We start from the raw sequence: 24,589 nt of genomic DNA on the forward strand, positions 1-24,589 counted from the left end.
GATCCCCCACACAGTATTCATTAATTTGGCTACGACCATCTACTTGAAGGTTTTCATTTTGTACGAATAACAGTGACTTTGTGGGGGATCCCCAAGGCACAATTATATTGTAATGCAAGCTGTAGGCAGATGTACAAAGCAGCCTGTCTCTGGTGAAAGTGACGCCCTGATGACAGGTTCCCTCTTACACAGGCTCCTGTAGCGGGCGCTTTCTTTTGGGGCTCATGTTTCCCACCTGGGATGTTTGTAAAGAGCCATCTCAGTGTCCAGAGCCTGAGCCCACGCTCCTCAGCTGTCTCTTCCTCTCGTGGACCGGACTTCTAGCGCTCCATCTAGACCGTCGTGGCTACCATCACTCTCGTAGCGCTCTCTCAGCCAGATCTACGTGTTTTCTCCGCATCTCCATTCAGCTCACACGCTTGCTGCCATCGGGCGCCGCTCCAGAAGTCTCAAAGGCTGCATGAACCTTTTTGTTCCATGGGGTTTTTTTTCTACTGATCCAATGTTGGAGAAATCCAATATGTGTCTATAAGCCAAAATGGGTTCAGTGAAAAATCACAGACGTGAAAAAAATGCCAATGTAAGACCACCCTAAGGCTCTACGATCTCTCCACTTAGGGTTAGGTTCAATTATTTCATCAGTTAGGGCGAGGCCCTGCTCTCTCATCAGTAAAGACTAGGCTCTGTTATCTCATCAGTTAGGGCGAGGCTCTACTATCTCATCAGTTAGGGCGAGGCTCTATTATCTCATCAGTTAGGGCGAGGCTCTATTATCTCATCAGTTAGGGCGAGGCTCTGCTTTCTCATCAGTTAGGCCTAGGCTCTATTATCTCATCAGTTAGGGCGAGGCTCTATTATCTCATCAGTTAGGGCGAGGCTCTGCTATCTCATCAGTTAGGGTGAGGCTCTGCTATCTCATCAGTTAAGGCGAGGCTCTGCTATCTCATCAGTTAGGGCGAGGCTCTGCTATCTCATCAGTTAGGGCGAGGCTCTGCTATCTCATCAGTTAGGGCGAGGCTCTGCTATCTCATCAGTTAGGGCGAGGCTCTGCTATCTCATCAGTTAGGGCTAGGCTCTGCTATCTCATCAGTTAGGGCGAGGCTCTGCTATCTCATCAGTTAGGGCGAGGCTCTGCTATCTCATCAGTTAGGGCGAGGCTCTGCTATCTCATCAGTTAGGGCGAGGCTCTGCTATCTCATCAGTTAGGGCGAGGCTCTGCTATCTCATTAGTAAGGGCTAGGCTCTGCTATCTCATCAGTTAGGGCGAGGCTCTGCTATCTATCTCATCAGTTAGGTCTAGGCTCTTTTATCTTATCAGTAAGGGCTAGGCTCTGCTATCTCATCAGTTAGGCCTAGGCTCTGCTATCTCATCAGTTAGGGCGAAACTCTGTTATCTCATCAGTTAGGGCGAGGCTCTGCTATCACATCAGTAAGGGATAGGCTCTGCTATCTCATCAGTTAGGGCGAGGCTCTGCTATCTCATCAGTTAGGCCTAGGCTCTATTATCTCATTAGTTAGGGCGAGGCTCTGCTAGCTCATCAATTAGGGCGAGGCTCTGCTATCTCATCAATTAGGGTGAGGCTCTGCTATCTCATCAGTTAGGCCTAGGCTCTGCTATCTCATCAGTTAGGCCTAGGCTCTGCTATCTCATCAGTTAGGGCTCTGCTCTGCTATCTCATCAGTTAGGCCTAGGCTCTATTATCTCATCAGTTAGGGCGAGGCTCTGCTATCTCATCAGTTAGGGCGAGGCTCTGCTATCTCATCAGTTAGGGCGAGGCTCTGCTATCTCATCAATTAGGGCGAGGCTCTGCTATCTCATCAATTAGGGCGAGGCTCTGCTATCTCATCAATTAGGGCGAGGCTCTACTATCTCATCAGTTAGGGCTAGGTTCTATTATTTCATCAGTTAAGGCGAGGCTCTGCTATCTCATCAGTTAGGGCGAGGCTCTGCTATCTCATCAATTAGGGCTAGGCTCTGCTATCTCATCAGTTAGGGCGAGGCTCTGCTATCTCATCAGTTAGGCCTAGGCTCTATTATTTCATCAGTTAAGGCGAGGCTCTGCTATCTCATCAGTTAGGGCTGGCATTTATTTCCTATAGAGTAAGGATTGGGGACTATAATGTCATAAGTTAATGCTGGGCTCTATTACTTGTATCTCTTTACTTAGGGTTGGGCTCTATTATGCCTTAAGAATCACATTCTATAATCACTTCCGATCACTTCTGCACTACCAGATCCCAGTGGATTTGTAGAAGAATAAATGAATTAGCTAAATAGATGTGACGTTTTGGATGCTCTGGGCTTCTTATTACACATGGTCGCACCAGACCTGACTTACAGATGACTCCTAGTTACAAATGGAGGTCTCTTCCCACTGTGAGCCAGTAAGGTTTTCTATGTTGATATAATGACTCTTGCAGGTCTCTTTTCTTACATCACAATAAATATTTGTTTCCTACAGATGCACATTGTACACACAAAGGGAGGAATGAATCTGTCAGAGGCCAAAAAAGACCCAATTGGAGTTGCTGTTTTTGGATTCTTTATCGATGTGAGTAATTCTGTAGTTTTTACTTGATCATACCCGTATTCATGCTGCTGGGTGGAGGATTAGAGGATGGACTGGAAGGAGGGCTGGATGATTGGAGGATGGACTGGAAGGAGGGCTGGATGATTGGAGGATGGACTGGAAGGAGGGCTGGATGATTGGAGGATGGACTGGAAGGAGGGCTGGATGATTGGAGGATGGACTGGAAGGAGGGCTGGATGATTGGATGATGGACTGGAAGAAAGGCTGGATGATTAGAGAATGGACTGGGAGGAGAGCTGGATGATTGGAGGATGGACTGGATGGAAAGCTGGATGATTGGAGGATGGACTGGAAGGAGGGCTGGATGATTAGAGGATGGACTGGAAGGAGGGCTGGATGATAGGAGGATGGACTGGAAGGAGGGCTGGATGATTGGAGGATGGACTGGAAGGAGAGCTGGATGATAGGAGGATGGACTGGAAGGAGGGCTGGATGATTGGAGGATGGACTGGAAGGAGGGCTGGATGATTGGAGGATGGACTGGAAGGAGAGCTGGATGATTGGAGGATGGACTGGAAGGAGGGCTGGATGATTGGAGGATGGACAGGAAGGAGAGCTGGATGATAGGAGGATGGACTGGAAGGAGGGCTGGATGATAGGAGGATGGACTGGAAGGAGGGCTGGATGATTGGAGGATGGACTGGAAGGAGGGCTGGATGATTGGAGGATGGACTGGAAGGAGGGCTGGATGATTGGAGGATGGACTGGAAGGAGGGTTGGATGATTGGAGGATGGACTGGAAGGAGGGCTGGATGTTTGGATGATGGACTGGAAGGAGGGCTGGATGATTGGAGGATGGACTGAAAGGATAGCTGGATGATTGGATTATGGACTGGAAGGAGGGCTGGATGATGGGAGGATGGACTGGAAGGAGGGCTGGATGATTGGAGGATGGACTGGAAGGAGGGCTGGATGATTGGAGGATGAACTGAAAGGATAGCTGGATGATTGGATAATGAACTGGAAGGAGGGCTGGATGATTGGATAATGAACTGGTAGGAGGGCTGGATGATAGGAGGGTGGACTGGAAGGAGGGCTGGATGATTGGAGGATGGACTGGAAGGAGGGCTGGATGATTGGAGGATGGACTGGAAGGAGGGCTGGATGATTGGAGGATGGACTGGCAGGAGGGCTGGATGATTGGAGGATGGACTGGAAGGAGGGCTGGATGATGGGAGGATGGACTGGAAGGAGGGCTGGATGATGGACTGGAAGGAGGGCTGGATGATTGGAGGATGGACTGGAAGGAGGGCTGGATGATTGGATGATGGACTGGAAGAAAGGCTGGATGGTTAGAGAATGGACTGGGAGGAGAGCTGGATGATTGGAGGATGGACTGGATGGAAAGCTGGATGATTGGAGGATGGACTGGAAGGAGGGCTGGATGATTAGAGGATGGACTGGAAGGAGAGCTGAATGATTGGAGGATGGACTGGAAGAAGAGCTGGATGATTGGATGATGGACTGGAAGGAGGGCTGGATGATTGGAGGATGGACTGGAAGGAGGGCTGGATGATTGGAGGATGGACTGGAAGGAGGGCTGGATGATTGGAGGATGGACTGGCAGGAGGGCTGGATGATTGGAGGATGGACTGGAAGGAGGGCTGGATGATTGGAGGATGGACTGAAAGGATAGCTGGATGATTGGATGATGGACTGGAAGGAGGGCTGGATGATTGGAGGATGGACTGAAAGGATAGCTGGATGATTGGAGGATGGACTGGAAGGAGGGCTGGATGATAGGAGGGTGGACTGGAAGGAGGGCTGGATGATTGGATGATGGACTGGAAGGAGGGCTGGATGATTGGAGGATGGACTGGAAGGAGGGCTGGATGATTGGAGGATGGACTGGAAGGAGGGCTGGATGATTGGAGGATGGACTGGCAGGAGGGCTGGATGATTGGAGGATGGACTGGAAGGAGGGCTGGATGATTGGATGATGGACTGGAAGGAGGGCTGGATGATTGGAGGATGGACTGGAAGGAGGGCTGGATGATTGGATGATGGACTGGAAGAAAGGCTGGATGATTAGAGAATTGACTGGAAGGAGAGCTGGATGATTGGAGGATGGACTGGATGGAAAGCTGGATGATTGGAGGATGGACTGGAAGGAGGGCTGGATGATTAGAGGATGGACTGGAAGGAGAGCTGGATGATTGGAGGATGGACTGGAAGGAGGGCTGGATGATTGGAGGATGGACTGGAAGGGGGGCTGGATGATTGGATGATGGACTGGAAGGAGGGCTGGATGATTGGAGAATGGACTGGAAGGAGGGCTGGATGATTGGAGGATGGACTGGAAGGAGGGCTGGATGATTGGATGATGGACTGGCAGGAGGGCTGGATGATTGGATGATGGACTGGAAGGAGGGCTGGATGATAGGATGATGGACTGGAAGGAGGGCTGGATGATTGGAGGATGGACTGGCAGGAGGGCTGGATGATTAGAGGATGGACTGGAAGGAGGGCTGGATGATTGGAGGATGGACTGGAAGGAGGGCTGGATGATTGGAGGATGGACTGGAAGGAGGGCTGGATGATTGGATGATGGACTGGAAGCAAGGCTGGATGATTGGATGATGGACTGAAAGGGTAGCTGGATGATTGGATTATGGACTGGAAAGAGGGCTGGATGATTGGAGGATGGACTGGCAGGAGGGCTGGATGATTAGAGGATGGACTGGAAGGAGGGCTGGATGATTGGAGGATAGACTGGAAGGAGGGCTGGATGATTGGAGGATGGACTGGAAGGAGGGCTGGATGATTGGAGGATGGACTGGCAGGAGGGCTGGATGATTAGATGATGGACTGAAAGGAGGGCTGGATGATTGGAGGATGGACTGGAAGGAGGGCTGGATAATTGGAGGATGGACTAGAGGATGAGCTGTGGGTGTGCTAGAGATCAGAGAAGGGATTAGGAACTTAAAGTGGGCCAACTTTTCTTCTTGGTGGGAAGGGTCCACTTTTGCCATAATCTGGGTCTATACAAGTGGACACCCAGAAAGTTGTGGGGTTAATAATGTTAAGGTCTCATCTTCTCATCTGTGTGAGGCAGTGTAAGATAACAAAGCCAATCTGAAGAAGTTTCGCATTCCCAGAATTTGAACGCAAATAACTTGGACTGAACACCCAGAGCGCAGTCAGAAGGAGGGATGTGTGTGGTTCTTCCATCTCTTCTTTATTACTCAGCGCCTTTAACTACTGGGACATTTTATTTAAATATATTTCTCAATTTTTTTATGTTATGATTTCAAGTACTTTCCCTATTACAATGAGGGCAGTGTGACTTCCCTATTACCCCCATTTTACAGCCACTTTTGGGTGTCAATATCCGGGACCCCACTAACTGCAATGGGGTACAGGTTTGTTCCCTAATTGAATATTTTCAGGAAATTGGATGAACACGTATTTCGACCAGCCTGCTCTGAACCCGATCTCTGGTCAGGACCCAAGATCAATAGTAGACCAGGAGTGGTGCTTGTAGAAGAATGGTCTGCATCATTATTTATCGCCTGGTTTAGACTCTATAGTATTATTGGTTGTCTGGTCAGGGGTCTACCTTATTATGACTGTAATACAAGGTGCCGTGATGCTTTTCTCACCTGTATCTCTTCAGGTCATGGATTCAGCTAATACGTCACAGCTAGTAATGGTGTCTGATCTGCTGGAGGAAGTGGCCAATCCTGGTAAGGATCCTGTGTGTAGTCTTGTCATGGATGACCGAGTTTCCATATAATTTTCTTTCAGTCTACATTTGCATTTAAGAATGGGCCGCAGACTTTTGCATGGGGCCCCGCTTTCCCTTAAAAAAATATATGCATATTTGTACACACAACACTTTATACACTCATACACACACACATACAGTACAGACCAAAAGTGTGTCCACACCTTCTCGTTCAAAGAGTTTTCTGTATTTTCATGACTATCATGACTTTAGGATTCACATTGAAGCCATCAAAACTATAACACAAAGATAACACATGTGGAATTATATTTTAGCAAACAAGTGTGAAACACCTGAAAATCTTATATCCAAGGTCCTTGTGCTGTGATCACTGCTCTGCACACTCTTGGCTTCTCTTGATGAGATACAAGAGGTAGTCACCTGAAATGGTCTCCAGCAGTCTTGAATAAGTTCCCAGAAATGCTCAGCACTTGTTGGCCCTTTTGCCTTCACTTTGCAGCCCAGCTCAGCCCAAAACATCTGGATTGTGCTCAGGTCTGGTGACTGTAAAGTCCAGGTCACCTGGCATAGCTCCCCATCACTCTCCTTCTTGGTCACAAAACCCTTACACAGTCTGGAGGTGTTTGGGGTCATTGTCCTGTTGGAAAATAAATGATGGTTGAACTAAACGCATGCCATTGCAAGATGCTATGGTAACCATGCTGGTTCAGTATAACCCCCAACAGTGTCAACAGCAAAGTCCCCCACACTCTCCAGTGTCACCAGCAAAGCCACCCACACCATCACACCCAACAGAGTCACCAGCAAAGCCCCCCACACCCTCCAGTGTCACCAGCAAAGCCACCCACACCATCACACCCAACAGAGTCACCAGCAAAGCCCCCCACACCCTCCAGTGTCACCAGCAAAGCCACCCACACCATCACACCCAACAGAGTCACCAGCAAATCCCCCCCACACCCTTACACCCTCCAGTGTCACCAGCAAAGCTGCCCACACCCTCACACCCAACAGAGTCACCAGCACAGCCCCCCACACCATCACACCCAACAGTGTCACCAGCACAGCCCCCCCCCCACACCATCACACCCAACAGCGTCACCAGCAAAGCCCCCCCCACCATCACAGCCAACAGTGTCACCAGCACAGCCCCCCACCATCACCCCCAACAGTGTCACCAGCACAGCCCCCCCACACCATCACACCCAACAGTGTCACCAGCAAAGCCCCCTACCACCATCACAGCAAGTGTCACCACCAGAGCCCCCACACCATCACACCCAACAGTGTCACCAGCACAGCCCCCCACACCATCACACCCAACAGTGTCACCAGCACAGCCCCCCACCCACATACACCCAACAGTGTCACCAGCACAGCCCCCCCCACACCATCACACCCAACAGTGTCACCAGCAAAGCCCCCCACCCCATCACACCCAACAGTGTCACCAGCACAGCCTCGCCCACACCATCACACCCAACAGTGTCACCAGCACAGCCCCCCACCCACATACACCCAACAGTGTCACCAGCACAGCCCCCCCCCACACCATCACACCCAACAGTGTCACCAGCACAGCCCCCCCCCCACACCATCACCAGCAGCACAGCCCCCCCACACCATCACACCCAACAGTGTCACTAGCACAGCCCCCACACCATCATATCCAACAGTGTCACCAGCCCTGCCCCCCACACCATCACATCCAACAGTGTCACCAGCACAGCCCCCACACCATCACACCCAACAGTGTCACCAGCACAGCCCCACCCACACCATCACACCCAACAGTGTCACCAGCAAAGCCCCCCACCCCATCACACCCAACAGTGTCACCAGCACAGCCTCGCCCACACCATCACACCCAACAGTGTCACCAGCACAGCCCCCCCCACACCATCACACCCAACAGTGTCACCAGCACAGCCCCCCCCCCACACCATCACACCCAACAGTGTCACCAGCACAGCTCCCCCACACCATCACACCCAACAGTGTCACCAGCACAGCCCCCCCCCCATCATCACACCCAACAGTGTCACCAGCACAGCCCCCCACACCATCACACCCAACAGTGTCACCAGCAAAGCCCCCCACACCATCACACCCAACAGTGTCACCAGCACAGCCCCCCCCACACCATCACACCCAACAGTGTCACCAGCACAGCCCCCACACCATCATATCCAACAGTGTCACCAGCACTGCCCCCCACACCATCACATCCAACAGTGTCACCAGCACAGCCCCCACACCATCATATCCAACAGTGTCACCAGCACAGCCCCCCCACACCATCACACCCAACAGTGTCACCAGCAAAGCCCCCCACCCCATCACACCCAACAGTGTCACCAGCACAGCCTCGCCCACACCATCACACCCAACAGTGTCACCAGCACAGCCTCGCCCACACCATCACACCCAACAGTGTCACCAGCACAGCCCCCCCCACACCATCACACCCAACAGTGTCACCAGCACAGCCCCCCCCCACACCATCACACCCAACAGTGTCACCAGCACAGCTCCCCCACACCATCACACCCAACAGTGTCACCAGCACAGCCCCCCCATCATCACACCCAACAGTGTCACCAGCACAGCCCCCCATCCCCACACTGTTGCACCTCCTCCCCAAGTCTTCATGGTGAGGACCAGACATGTAGACTCCATTCCTTCACAGTAGCAGAGGTGACTCTTCTCCCCCTCCTCCGTAGGATAGGTGCCTCTTCTCCTCCTCCGCAGCAGCAGAGGTGACTCTTGGTCTTCCTTTCCTGGGGCGCTTCTCATGTCACCCATTTTTTTGTAATGCTTGATGGTTTTTGGGGATACTTTCAAAGTTTTCCTAATTTTTCGGTCTGACCTTCATGTCTTAAAGAAGGATGATCAGCTGTGTATCCACCTGACTCCTGCTTAACACAACTGATGCCCCCAACCCCATCTATAGGGCAAGAAATCCAACTTATTAGCCCTGACAGGGCACCTGTGATGTGAAGACCATTTCGGGTGACTACCTCTTGTATCTGTGCAGAGCAGTGATCACAGCACAAGGAGCGGTGGTATAAGAGATTCTCCGGGGTCGCGCACTGTTTGGTAAGGATATAATTCCACATGTGATAATTCAGAGTTTTGATGCCTTCAGTGCGAATCTACAATTATATGAAAATAATAATAATTCCTTTATATAGCGCCAACAGATCTCCATGGGGCTCCCAATCTAATCACCTACCAGTATGTATGGAGGGTGGGGGGGAAACTGGAGGACCCGGATGGGGCATAAACCCAGGAGCCCAGCACTGAAAGGCTGTAGTGCTATCCCTGAGGTGTTAACCACTGTGCTTTGAATGACAGGGGGTGTCCAAACTTTTGGTCTGTCCTGTATATACAGTTTCTTTATATAGTATACGGGCAGTTCCAGGGTTACGTACAAGAGAGGTTCTGTAGGTTTGTTCTTAAGTTAAATTTGTATGCAAGTCAGAACTGTATATTTTATAATTCTAGCAACAAAATTTTTTTTATGGTCTTATGTTTTTATAAATGTTGGTTTGTCCTGAGAACCAGGATTAACAATAAATCTTCACTGCAGAAGCCTCTGATATCTGTTACAGCGGATTATTGTAGCCCAAGGTTAAAGTACAGGAATGACCTATTGTAAGTCGGGTGTTCTTAAGTAGGGCACCGCCTGTATACACTGATTTGGAAAGTTCTGTGCAGAGCTGCGTAATCTGTGCGCTTAATAAATTATTATATATATAGTATATACACTATAATATATATACTCTGGGTAGTAGTGCAGGGTGCAGGGGCACACAGGGTGAAGTCTAAATCAATTGTTATTAACACCGGAGACCCTGGGGAGAAAGAAGATGCGCTCTGTTACCGCTCCTCCCTGCGCCCATAGATTCTGCGGTCATGTGACAGCCGGATCTAAAGGGGTTAATGAGAGCTGCCGGGTCTAATTAGATCCAGTCCAGCTCTGATCACAATCACAGTGGCAGGCGGTCACTTCCCCTATAGCTCAGGCTCTTATAGATGCCCCAGTGGCAGGCGGTCACTTCCCCTATAGCTCAGGCTCTTATAGATGCCCCAGTGGCAGGCGGTCACTTCCCCTATAGCTCAGGCTCTTATAGATGCCCCAGTGGCAGCCGGTCACTTCCCCTATAGCTCAGGCTCTTATAGATGCCTTAGTGACAGGCGGTCACTTCCCCTATAGCTCAGGCTCTTATAGATGCCCCAGTGGCAGGCGGTAACTTCCCCTATAGCTCAGGCTCTTATAGATGCCCCAGTGGCAGGCGGTCACATCCCCTATAGCTCAGGCTCTTATAGATGTCCCAGTGACAGGCTGTCACTTCCCCTATAGCTCAGGCTCTTATAGATGCCCCAGTGACAGGCGGTCACTTCCCCTATAGCTCAGGCTCTTATAGATGCCCCAGTGGCAGGCGGTCACATCCCCTATAGCTCAGGCTCTTATAGATGCCCCAGTGGCAGGCGGTCACATCCCCTATAGCTCAGGCTCTTATAAATGCCCCAGTGACCGGCGGTCACATCCCCTATAGCTCAGGCTCTTATAAATGCCCCAGTGACCCGCGGTCACTTCCCCTATAGCTCAGGCTCTTATAGATGCCCCAGTGGCAAGCGGTCACTTCCCCTGTAGCTCAGGCTCTTATAGATGCCCCAGTGACAGGCGGTCACTTCCCCTATAGCTCAGGCTCTTATAGATGCCCCAGTGGCAAGCGGTCACTTCCCCTGTAGCTCAGGCTCTTATAGATGCCCCAGTGACAGGCGGTCACTTCCCCTATAGCTCAGGCTCTTATAGATGCCCCAGTGACAGGCGGTCACTTTTCCTATAGCTCAGGCTCTTATAGATGCCCCAGTGGCAGGCGGTCACATCCCCTATAGCTCAGGCTCTTATAGATGCCCCAGTGACAGGCGGTCACTTCCCCTATAGCTCAGGCTCTTATAGATGCCCCAGTGACAGGCGGTCACTTCCCCTATAGCTCAGGCTCTTATAGATGCCCCAGTGGCAGGCGGTCACTTCCCCTGTAGCTCAGGCTCTTATAGATGCCCCAGTGGCAGGCGGTCACTTCCCCTGTAGCTCAGGCTCTTATAGATGCCCCAGTGACAGGCGGTCACTTCCCCTATAGCTCAGGCTCTTATAGATGCCCCAGTGGCAGGCGGTCACATCCCCTATAGCTCAGGCTCTTATAGATGCCCCGGTGACAGGCGGTCACTTCCCCTATAGCTCAGGCTCTTATAGATGCCCCAGTGGCAGGCGGTCACTTCCCCTATAGCTCAGGCTCTTATAGATGCCCCAGTGACAGGCGGTCACTTCCCCTATAGCTCAGGCTCTTATAGATGCCCCAGTGACAGGCGGTCACTTCCCCTATAGCTCAGGCTCTTATAGATGCCCCAGTGGCAGGCGGTCACTTCCCCTATAGCTCAGGCTCTTATAGATGCCCCAGTGGCAGGCGGTCACTTCCCCTATAGCTCAGGCTCTTATAGATGCCCCAGTGGCAGGCGGTCACTTCCCCTGTAGCTCAGGCTCTTATAGATGCCCCAGTGACAGGCGGTAACTTCCCCTATAGCTCAGGCTCTTATAGATGCCCCAGTGGCAGGCGGTCACATCCCCTATAGCTCAGGCTCTTATAGATGCCCCAGTGGCAGGCAGTTACTTTCCCTGTATCTCAGGCTCTTATAGATGCCCCAGTGGCAGGCGGTCACATCCCCTATAGCTCAGGCTCTTATAGAAGCCCCAGTGGCAGGCGGTCACTTCCCCTATAGCTCAGGCTCTTATATATGCCCCATTGACAGACGGTCACTTCCCCTATAACTCAGGCTCTTATAGATGCCCCAGTGGCAGGCGGTCACATCCCCTATAGCTCAGGCTCTTATAGATGCCCCAGTGGCAGGCGGTCACATCCCCTATAGCTCAGGCTCTTATAGATGCCCCAGTGGCAGGCGGTCACTTCCCCTGTAGCTCAGGCTCTTATAGATGCCCCAGTGACAGGCGGTCACTTCCCCTATAGCTCAGGCTCTTATAGATGCCCCAGGGGCAGACGGTCACTTCCCCTATAGCTCAGGCTCTTATAGATGCCCCAGTGGCAGGTGGTCACTTCCCCTGTAGCTCAGGCTCTTATAGATGCCCCAGTGGCAGGCGGTCACTTCCCCTGTAGCTCAGGCTCTTATAGATGCCCCAGTGACAGGCGGTCACTTCCCCTATAGCTCAGGCTCTTATAGATGCCCCAGTGGCAGGCGGTCACATCCCCTATAGCTCAGGCTCTTATAGATGCCCCAGTGACAGGCGGTCACTTCCCCTATAGCTCAGGCTCTTATAGATGCCCCAGTGGCAGGCGGTCACTTCCCCTATAGCTCAGGCTCTTATAGATGCCCCAGTGACAGGCGGTCACTTCCCCTATAGCTCAGACTCTTATAGATGCCCCAGTGGCAGGCAGTTACTTCCCCTGTAGCTCGGGCTCTTATAGATGCCCCAGTGGCAGGCGGTCACTTCCCCTATAGCTCTGGCTCTTATAGATGCCCCAGTGGCTGACGGTCACTTCCCCTATAGCTCAGGCTCTTATAGATGCCTTAGTGACAGGCGGTCACTTCCCCTGTAGCTCAGGCTCTTATAGATGCCCCAGTGACAGGCGGTCACTTCCCCTATAGCTCAGGATCTTATAGATGCACCAGTGACAGGCGGTCACTTCCCCTATAGCTCAGGCTCTTATAGATGCCCCAGTGACAGGCGGTCACTTTCTCTATAGCTCAGGCTCTTAGAGATGTCCCAGTGGCAGACGGTCACTTCCCCTGTAGCCCAGGCTCTTATATATGCCCCAGTGACAGGCGGTCACTTCCCCTATAGCTCAGGCTCTTATAGATGCCCCAGTGACAGGCTGTCACTTCCCCTGTAGCTCAGGCTCTTATAGATGCCTTAGTGACAGGCGGTCACTTCCCCTGTAGCTCAGGCTCTTATAGATGCCCCAGTGACAGGCGGTAACTTCCCCTATAGCTCAGGATCTTATAGATGCACCAGTGACAGGCGGTCACTTCCCCTATAGCTCAGGCTCTTATAGATGCCCCAGTGACAGGCGGTCACTTTCTCTATAGCTCAGGCTCTTAGAGATGTCCCAGTGGCAGACGGTCACTTCCCCTGTAGCCCAGGCTCTTATATATGCCCCAGTGACAGGCGGTCACTTCCCCTATAGCTCAGGCTCTTATAGATGCCCCAGTGACAGGCTGTCACTTCCCCTGTAGCTCAGGCTCTTATAGATGCCCCAGTGGCAGGCGGTCACTTCCCCTTTAGCTCAGGCTCTTATAGATGCCCCAGTGACAGGCGGTCACTTCCCCTATAGCTCAGGCTCTTATAGATGCCCCAGTGACAGGCGGTCACTTCCCCTATAGCTCAGGCTCTTACAGATGTCCCAGTGGCAGACGGTCACTTCCCCTTTAGCTCAGGCTCTTCTAGATGCCCCAATGGCAGACGGTCACTTCCCCTATAGCTCGGGCTCTTATAGATGCCCTAGTGGCAGGCGGTCACTTCCCCTATAGCTCAGGCTCTTATAGATGCCCCAGTGACAGGCGGTCACTTCCCCTATAGCTCAGGCTCTTATAGATGCCCCAGTGACAGACGGTCACTTCCCCTATAGCTCAGGCTCTTATATATCCCCAGTGACAGACGGTCACTTCCCCTATAGCTCAGGCTCTTATAGATGCCCCAGTGGCAGACGGTCACTTCCCCTATAGCTCAGGCTCTTATAGATGCCTTAGTGACAGGCGGTCACTTCCCCTATAGCTCAGGCTCTTATAGATGTCCCAGTGGCAGACGGTCACTTCCCCTATAGCTCGGGCTCTTATAGATGCCTTAGTGACAGGCGGTCACTTCCCCTATAGCTCAGGCTCTTATAGATGTCCCAGTGGCAGACGGTCACTTCCCCTATAGCTCGGGCTCTTATAGATGCCCTAGTGGCAGACGGTCACTTCCCCTATAGCTCAGGCTCTTATAGATGCCCCAGTGGCAGACGGTCACTTCCCCTATAGCTCGGGCTCTTATAGATGCCCTAGTGGCAGACGGTCACTTCCCCTATAGCTCAGGCTCTTATAGATGTCCCAGGGACAGGAGGTCACTTCCCCTATAGCTCAGGCTCTTATAGATGCCCCAGTGACAGGCGGTCACTTCCCCTATAGCTCAGGCTCTTATAGATGCCCCAGTGACAGGCGGTCACTTCCCCTATAGCTCAGGCTCTTATAGATGCCCCAGTGACAGGCTGTCACTTCCCCTATAGCTCAGGCTCTTATAGATGTCCCAGTGACAGACGGTCACTTCCCCTATAGCTCAGGCTCTTATATATGCCCCAGCGACAGGCGGTCACTTCCCCTATAGCTCAGGCTCTTATAGATGCCCCAGTGGCAGACGGTCACTTCCCCTATAGCTCAGGCTCTTATAGATGCCCCAGGGACAGGAGGTCACTTCCCCTATAGCTCAGGCTCTTATATATGCCCCAGTGACAGGCGGTCACTTCCCCTATAGCTCAGGCTCTTATAGATGCCCCAGTGACAGGCGGTCACTTCCCCTATAGCTCAGGCTCTTATATATGCCCCAGTGACAGGCAGTCACTTCCCCTATAGCTCAGGCTCTTATAGATGCCCCAGTGGCAGACGGTCACTTCCCCTATAACTCAGGCTCTTATAGATGCCCCAGTGACAGGCTGTCACTTCCCCTATAGCTCAGGCTCTTATATATCCCCAGTGACAGGCGGTCACTTCCCCTATAGCTCAGGCTCTTATAGATGCCCCAGTGACAGGAGGTCACTTCCCCTATAGCTCAGGCTCTTATATATGCCCCAGTGACAGGCGGTCACTTCCCCTATAGCTCAGGCTCTTATAGATGCCCCAGTGACAGGCGGTCACTTCCCCTATAGCTCAGGCTCTTATAGATGCCCCAGTGACAGGAGGTCACTTCCCCTATAGCTCAGGCTCTTATATATGCCCCAGTGACAGGCGGTCACTTCCCCTATAGCTCAGGCTCTTATAGATGTCCCAGTGACAGGCGGTCACTTCCCCTATAGCTCAGGCTCTTATATATGCCCCAGTGACAGGCGGTCACTTCCCCTATAGCTCAGGCTCTTATAGATGCCCCAGTGGCAGACGGTCACTTCCCCTATAACTCAGGCTCTTATAGATGCCCCAGTGACAGGCTGTCACTTCCCCTATAGCTCAGGCTCTTATAGATGTCCCAGTGACAGACGGTCACTTCCCCTATAGCTCAGGCTCTTATATATGCCCCAGTGACAGGCGGTCACTTCCCCTATAACTCAGGCTCTTATAGATGCCCCAGTGACAGGCTGTCACTTCCCCTATAGCTCAGGCTCTTATAGATGTCCCAGTGACAGACGGTCACTTCCCCTATAGCTCAGGCTCTTATAGATGAACCAGTTACAGGGGAAAACTTGTAAACGAGAAAGAATAAAAAAAATTCCCCGCTTCACTACAAATATCAAAACGACCAAAGCAAAATAGGGAATATAATAATGATATAATTATCTAGCTCGGTGTATCCTGAAAAAAAACACCGCAAAAAAACTTTAAGGAAAATTCAATAAAAATGCCCGATCACTAGAGCCTTTTCAGGCCGCGTCACTAAGGAGTTAATTTCATTTTTCAAATTTCACTACACAAATTCAGGCAAAAACAAAAAAATCCTGCCCGCCTGGCACCAGCGAATGGCACCGGCTGCGGCTACGTGCACCGCAATCCCCTCTCCATAGAGATCCACGTGGTGGGTGGCAAAAGGCATTTACCACATTAGGCCCCCGATATCTGGGGGAAAACGATATTTGGATCAGTGGGAATCAGATTTAGGGCGGCGGTACATGTGTGGCATCGATGCGTGCGCGGCTCTTCTCTATGGAGGGGTCACCTCCTCCTCTCTGGGCGGGTATATGGCTGTCTGAATGACCCTGGAAAGGGCAGGTTTCACTGACGGAGACCTCCCATAGGTTATTCCATAGAGTTTATTACGTCCCTTCCTGTCCGGCTAATATCAATTTACTGATGTTGTTTTAAAAGACAGAGGCGACCGAGCAGACCACGTACCCCTATCTGCAATCATAGCACAAGGTGCACCGAACTCTATCTCCCTAATAACCTTTATCTCACATGACTTATCCCGTTATCCCCTCTCACAACCAACTATACTGATCTTTTCAGGTTTTCTAACCCCCCCCCCCCCGCCGTGACCTTTCTCCCCATTCCATTTTCTCTCTTTTTTTGATTGAAGTAGCTGGCCATGTATCATCCCAAACTAATCTCTGTGAATTTCCCCCGGCGAGGGGTATTTCTTTTGCCGTAACCTATTGTCATTCTGTTTTCCTTCAATAAAATTTTGTTGAAATTAAAAAAAAATAATAGAAAAAAAAAAAAATAGCACACTATCCCTGGCTAATGATAAATGCCCTGCATGGTGTAAACCAACCAGACAGCCAAACCCAATTCCTTCCTACACCTATCCCAACCTCACTGTAACTTGCTAACCCAAATGTAGTCCAGGAGAAACAGCGCCACGATCCATTCCTACCCCAAACCTAGTCCAGGTTACATAGCGACACGATCCATTCCTATCCCAAACCTAGTCCAGGAGAAACAGCGACACGATCCATTCCTATCCCAAACCTAGTCCAGGAGAAACAGCGACACGATCCATTCCTAACCCAAATGTAGTCCAGGCGAAACAGCAACACGGTCCATTCCTAACCCAAACCTAGTCCAGGAGAAACAGCAACACGATCCATTCCTAACCCAAATGTAGTCCAGGAGAAACAGCAACACGGTCCATTCCTAACCCAAACCTAGTCCAGGAGAAACAGCGACACGATCCATTCCTAACCCAAACCCAGTCCAGGAGAAACAGCAACACGATCCATTCCTAACCCAAACCCAGTCCAGGAGAAACAGCAACACGATCCATTCCTAACCCAAATGTAGTCCAGGAGAAACAGCAACACGATCCATTCCTAACCCAAACCTAGTCCAGGAGAAACAGTGACATGATCCATTCCTAACCCAAACTCAGTCCAGGAGAAACAGCAACACGATCCATTCCTAACCCAAACCCAGTCCAGGAGAAACAGTGACACGATCCATTCCTAACCCAAACTCAGTCCAGGAGAAACAGTGACACGATCCATTCCTAACCCAGACCCAGACCAGGAGAAACAGCGATACGATCGATTCCAAACCCAAACCCAGTCCAGGAGAAACAGTGACACGATCCATTCCTAACCCTAAGCAAGGCCCTAAACCTAACCTAAACCCTTCCTAACCATGGGCGTATTAAGACTGTGATGGGCACTGGGCTGTATGAATATCATAGCCCAGTGCTACAAGTCTGGAATTGGAATTCACTTCCTTAATCTGGTACAGGAATTAGCTTCTTGGGGAAAGGAAGACGCCTCCTTTCTGTCTGCTTTCAATCTGTGGTTTCAGGACCATTGAAAAGTCCTGAAATGGCTCTTGTGTATTGAGAGCATGAACACATGTGCAAGGGTTATATGGTTGAACGTTATTTTCAGTAAAAAAAATTAGGTTTGTGTTATGGGTAGCCTTGTGCCCCCTAGATGTCTTGGGACCCGGGCTACCGCTTAAACCACCTGCGTATTACTCTACTATTATTCCTAACCCTAAACCAGTGCAGAAGAATCACTCACACAATTCCTTCCAATCCCTAACCCGCAACTTCCTAAACCTAAACCAGCCTAACCATAACACAACACCTTCCTAACGTAACTCAGCCTAACCCTCACCCAAACATTACCAAAAGCAGAAAAAAGGAAGAAAGATAATCTTTATAACGTGTGAGAAAAGTTGATAAAAAATATATAAAAATTGAGTACATCTCAGAAAGAGACACAGCCAGGTATAATGTATAAGGTATACACATAAATATATATATTATATACAGTATATATATGTGCATGACCCAAAAGAAAACTGGCCGTATGACACAGACCCTAACGCACACAGTAATGAATAAATGCCGAAAGTAGCGCAAAGTGTGGAGGACCGAAGGACAAATTATTACCTGGTGAGCAACCCCAATGCGCGTTTCATCCGCACCAGGTCTTTGTCAAGGGACAAAGACCTGCTCTACTACTAACCCTAACCCTCACCCAATCTAGGAGAAACAGTGACACAATCCCTTCCTAACTCAGTGCAGGAGAAACAGAAATGAAATCCCTTCCTAACCCTTACTTAGCCTAACCCTCATATAACCCAGGAGCAAGCGTGACACAATCCCTTCCTAACCCTCACCCGGTCCCTTCCTAAACCTTACCTAGCCTAGCCATAATCCAATCCATTCCAAAACCTAACCATAACCCAATCCATTCCTCAACCTAACCCAGCCTAACCATAACCCAATCCATTTCTCAACCAAACCCAGCCTAACCATAACCCAATCCATTCCGAAACCTAACCCATTTTAACCATAATCCAATCCATTCCTCAACCTAACCCAGCCTAACCATAACCCAATCCATTCCTCAACCTAACCCAGCCTAACCATAACCCAATCCATTTCTCAACCAAACCCAGCCTGACCATAACCCAATCCATTCCGAAACCTAACCCATTTTAACCATAATCCAATCCATTCCTCAACCTAACCCAGCCTAACCATAACCCAATCCATTCCGAAACCTAACCCATTTTAACCATAATCCAATCCATTCCTCAACCTAACCCAGCCTAACCATAACCCAATCCATTCCTCAACCTAACCCAGCCTAACCATAACCCAATCCATTTCTCAACCAAACCCAGCCTGACCATAACCCAATCCATTCCTCAACCTAATCTAGCCTTACCATAATCCAACCCCTTCCTAAACCTTACCAGCCTAACCATAATCCAATCCCTTCCTAAACCTAATCCAGCCTACCCTAACCCTCACCCAGTCCAGGAGAAACAATGATGCACTCCCCTCCTAACCCAATACAAAGGAAACAATGATACAACCCTTTCCTAACCCATCCTAAGCCTAATTTAACCCTCACCTAGCCCATGAGATACAATGATACCTTCCCTTCCTAACCATCCATAAGAAAGAAGAAAAAAGAGCAGGCACTCACCAATAAAAAATGTAGACTTTATTCCAGATGTATTTATAACATAACTCTGTTAGGCAGGATTAAGCTCTTGTGAAGTGGGCTCCTGCTTTATCCTTCCCTCCCGCAGGAATGTTATAACTACTTCTGGAATAAAGTCTGCACTTTTTATTGGTGAGCGCCGGCTCTTTTTCTTCTTTCTTATGGACTGTATGAGGTAGAGCACCGCCTGTTTCATGCTTTTGCGCACCTTCCACCTCATTTGGGATACATGTCCCATGAAGCCATTTGGGCTCAGTGCCCCTCATATGCCTTCTTCTTGATGAAAACCTTCCTAACCTCCCCCAGTACAGAAGAAGCAATGATACAAACCCCTCGTCATTGTCACCTGCGCCACACTCTGGATTACATGACCACAAGACACTGACCATTGAGACACAAGTCATGTTTAGTCCTATTAATTCTGTGGTTGGTTTTCTCATTCCAGGAACAACGATGCCACTAAATCTAAGCCAATCTTTGGATGACCTGCTAGGAGATGTCAACCTCACAATGTATTACCGTTATAATGGTTCCCTTACCACCCCAACGTGTGATGAGATTGTGCTTTGGACCATTTTCAAAAATCCAATAACTGTTCCCTCCAAAGTGGTGAGTGTTAGGACCTTTCAAACTAAGAGGAAACTGGAAAAAATTCCAATAGTCTTCCTACCCATGAAACATATGTGGCGACTACTCAGAGATTTAGGGAGATCTGAGCCGGCTCCTACCTTTTTCTATATAACAGGAGTGTAGAAAGGGCTTTGGGCTGAGGAGCTGGCACAGTGCTCATATATTGTATACATTTCTCTTGTATTTCAGGTAACAGCTTTTGCATCTGCTATAAAACACAACATTTCAGCTAACGTTGAGACAATGCAGAATAATTTTCGACCTGTGCAGCCTCTTAACGGTCGAAGAGTGCAGGCCTCATTCCCCAGTGTAATGGCGCTATCCCCAAACAGTACAGCGACATCCAATGAAGGATCCGTCCTCAGTGCCGCACTCGTCGTGTCTATGATACTGATGCTTCTTCACACTAGATGCTAAATACAAGAAAGAAGGTGCCATGATCCCCGGCGCCTCTCTACATCTACATTGTGGAACATCTCGTGGTGACAAGAAGAAGCATTTTGTGTTTGAATTGGACCTCATCCACAAAACGTTGAGCACTGCAAAGTACGTCAGGTGTAAATGCAGAGTTATGGGAGTGCAAACCTCCAGCTGGGGAATAAATCCATAATGTGCCTGGTTCATCTTTTCTGGACACCAATAAAGGTCTATATATTTACAATCATGCAGTCTCTTCATTGTGAGGACAAGTAATCCTCTACAGACATAACCACCATTCACACTATATATGGACAATTACTGTTCACATATGTGCAATTAAAAGGGTTTGTCTAGAATGAATAATTCTTTTACCCCAGGGGGTCTTACATTCAGTGAATACTTACCTCACTCTGGTGCTCAGTTGCAATGTATGCGCCGATCACAGCATAAAGGTTGTAGGTGGCAGCACACTGGGAGGAAAGTACATGCTCTGCCGGAGCAAGGCAACATCCTTCTCTCTTCTTCACCACATGGCTCCAGGTTATTGAGGTAAGAGTACTCATTTATCCTCTGCTCTCCTACACCACCTGGGCTTGAGGTCATTGAGGTAAGAGTACTCATTTATCCTACGCTCTTCTTTACCATGTGGGCTCCAGATCATTGAGGTAAGAGTACTCATTTATCCTACGCTCTTCTTTACCATGTGGGCTCCAGATCATTGAGGTAAGAGTACTCATTTATCCTCCGCTCTTCTTTACCACGTGGCTCCAGGTCATTGAGGTAAGAGTACTCATTTATCCTCCGCTCTTCTTTACCACGTGGCTCCAGGTCATTGAGGTAAGAGTACTCATTTATCCTACGCTCTTCTTCACCACGTGGCTCCAGGTCATTGAGGTAAGAGTACTCATTTATCCTCCGCTCTTCTTTACCACGTGGCTCCAGGTCATTGAGGTAAGAGTACTCATTTATCCTACACTTTTCTTTACCACGTGGGCTCCCGGTCATTGAGGTAAGAGTACTCATTTATCCTCTGCTCTTCTTTACCACGTGGCTCCAGGTCATTGAGGTAAGAGTACTCATTTATCCTCTGCTCTTCTTTACCACGTGGCTCCAGGTCATTGAGGTAAGAGTACTCATTTATCCTCTGCTCTTCTTTACCACGTGGGCTCCCGGTCATTGAGGTAAGAGTACTCATTTATCCTCTGCTCTTCTACACCACGTGGGCTGAGATCATTGAGGTAAGAGTACTCATTTATCTTCTGCTCTTCTTCACCCTGTGGGCTTGAGGTCATTGAGGTATGAGAACTCATTTATCCTACACTTTTATTTACCACGTGGGCTAAGATCATTGAGGTAAGAGTACTTATTTATCCTACACTTTTCTTTACCACGTGGGCTGAGATCATTGAGGTAAGAGTACTCCTTTATCCTCCACTCTTCTTTACCATGTGGGCTCCAGGTCATTGAGGTATGAGTACTCATTTATCCTCTGCTCTTCTTCAACATGTGCCTCCAGGTCATTGATGTAAGAGTACTCATTTAAAACCCTACAAAGTGCTAAAGACCAAGGGGGGTTGGCAGTCCCAAAAACGTGGTTATATTTCCTAGCGGCTCAACTTCAACACCTGAAAGGATGGAGTCTAACAAATGTTAGATCCTCTTCTGAAAAACTGCTGAGATACCATGGCGGTGGTAGACCTCTGCGATATCTACTTGAACTGGGAACACAAGGTAGACCACCTGACCGTATATACGGCTACACTGCTATGTAAGCTATGGCAGAAAACTAAGAGTATACTCAGAATGAATGGCTTCACATGGTTTTCACCGCTGTGGCAAAACCCTGAGCTACAAGAAATAATGCAACTAGAGGGCTTTCAGAGATGGGAGATTAAGGGCATACACGGGATACATCAGCTGTATCTGGAGGGTGCTCTCAAAAGCTTTGATCAATTGAGGGAGGAATTTCATCTTACGCACGATTCCTTTTACAGTTAAGACACGCCTTAGAAACTCAAAATAGGGCGGAGACCATACATATAGTAACACATGAGTTGATTGAGGATATTCTGGCTACAGATGGCACAAAAGGATATATATCTAGGGTGCATAGTATGCAGGGAGGCCCAACATGCACAGAATCCCCTTACCATCCGGGAAAAATGGGAAGAAGATGTAGGACCCTTGACAGATGATCAATGGACTGAGGCACTCTCCATTGTCCCCTCACTATCTCTATGAGGCTCACCGGCTCTCTCAAATATATTTATTGCACAGGGTATATCGTACTCCTCACTGGCTATACAGGGTTGGTTTGCGTGAAGTGGACTCGTGTCCCAGATGCGGTATGAAGGACGCCCACATACTTCATATGCTGTGGGAATGTAGAAAACTCTAAAGGTTTTGGGGAGAAGTATTAAGGCTGATTACCAAAGTGTATGGAGTGACACTGACGCCATTCCCGGTAGTTTGTCTGTTAGGGTAGGAAAATTTGGAAGATGGAGTAATTGTGGGCATCAGTAGAATGCTATACCAAGCGAGGAAGCTTATCGCTATGTACTGGCTTCGCCCTTGTTCACCAAGGCTGGAGGCATATGTTAAAAAACTGAACAACATTATAAGGCTGGAAAAGAATGTTTATTGTAAACGTAAAGCAAATTAAAAATTTGAACGCATTTGGGGTCCCTGGCTGGATTCGCGGGGACTCCCCTCGATACACTTGAGGGACCATCCCCTATCAGCATTCATGTAGAGTGTTTGTACTGTTAAAAATATGATACTTTGTAATTGCTTAATGCTATGTATGTATTATCTATGTATACATATTGTATTGAGATCATGTAATGTCATTATTACTATGCAATTGCACCGGAGTACTCATTTATCCTCCACTCTTCTTCACCCTGTGGGCTTGAGGTCATTGAGGTAAGAGTACTCATTAATCCTCTGCTCTTCTTCACCACATGGCTCCAGGTCATTGAGGTAAGAGTACTTATTTATCCTCTGCTCTTCTTCACCACGTGGGCTTGAGGTCATCGAGGTAAGAGTACTCTTTTATCCTCCGCTCTTCTTCACCACTGGGTGGCTAGAGGTCATTGAGGTAAGAGTACCAATTTATCCTCTGATCTTCTAGACTATGTGGGCTGAGATCATTGAGGTAGGAGTACTCATTTATCCTCTGCTCCTCTTCCCAATGTGGGCTTGAGGTCATTGAGGTAAGAGTACTCATTTATCCTCTGCTCTTCTTCACCACGTGGGCTTGAGGTCATCGAGGTAAGAGTACTCTTTTATCCTCTGCTCTTCTTCACCACTGGGTGGCTAGAGGTCATTGAGGTAAGAGTACTAATTTATCCTCTGATCTTCTAGACTATGTGGGCTGAGATCATTGAGGTAAGAGTACTCATTTATTCTCTTCTCTTCTAGCCCACGTGGGCTGAGATAATTGATGTAGGAGTACTCATTTATCCTCTGCTCTTTTTCACTACGTGGCTTTAGGTCATTGAGGTATAAGTACTCATTTAGCCTCCGCTCTTCTTTACCACGTGGGCTCGAGGTAATTGAGGTAAGAGTACTCATTTATCCTCTGCTCTTTTTCACTACGTGGCTGCAGGTCATTGAGGTATAAGTACTCATTTAGCCTCCGCTCTTCTTTACCACGTGGGCTCGAGGTAATTGAGGTTAGAGTACTCATTTATCCTCTGCTCTTCTAGACCACTTGGGCTGAGATCATTAAGGTAGAAGTACTAATTTATCCTCTGCTCTTCTTCACCACGTGGCTCCAGGTCATTGAGGTATAAGTACTCATTTAGCCTCCGCTCTTCTCCACCACGTGGGCTTCAGATCATTGAGGTTAGAAAAGTAATTTACTTTTTACCGGTTGTCTGCTGGTCTGTGTGCTCTCTCCATACATTTATGGACATCTGGACTTTTTAACTTTGATCAGACAGACACCAGGTTGTACTTCATCAAATTAGAAGCCCCTCAGGTAAGGTATGAAATATCCTTCCCAGAATTCTCTCCTACAGTCATAAACAAAAGATCAGAGAAGACAATCACTTGAATTGCCTGAGATAAGTCACTTTAAGAGGATGGAATTTCTTAAATCCATCCTAACA

At 49.1% G+C, this 24,589-nt stretch overlaps 1 protein-coding gene across 2 annotated transcripts in view; it reads left to right on the top strand.

The window, feature by feature from the left end:
- Positions 1-20,715, top strand: part of LOC140109508 (carbonic anhydrase 4-like) — a 92,975-nt gene extending 72,260 nt beyond the window's left edge. For both annotated transcript variants that reach the window (XM_072132034.1, XM_072132033.1), the window contains 4 exons: positions 2,463-2,552; positions 6,208-6,277; positions 19,870-20,033; positions 20,244-20,715. In XM_072132034.1, the coding sequence (XP_071988135.1) occupies positions 2,463-2,552; positions 6,208-6,277; positions 19,870-20,033; positions 20,244-20,471 (552 nt within the window). In that variant the 3' untranslated portion in view covers positions 20,472-20,715. The remainder of the gene's footprint in view (positions 1-2,462; positions 2,553-6,207; positions 6,278-19,869; positions 20,034-20,243) is intronic.
- Positions 20,716-24,589: the final 3,874 nt, after the last annotated feature.

Source organism: Engystomops pustulosus, unplaced genomic scaffold, assembly GCF_040894005.1.
Source record: "Engystomops pustulosus unplaced genomic scaffold, aEngPut4.maternal MAT_SCAFFOLD_210, whole genome shotgun sequence".
In the NCBI taxonomy this organism is placed as follows: Eukaryota; Metazoa; Chordata; class Amphibia; order Anura; family Leptodactylidae; genus Engystomops; species Engystomops pustulosus.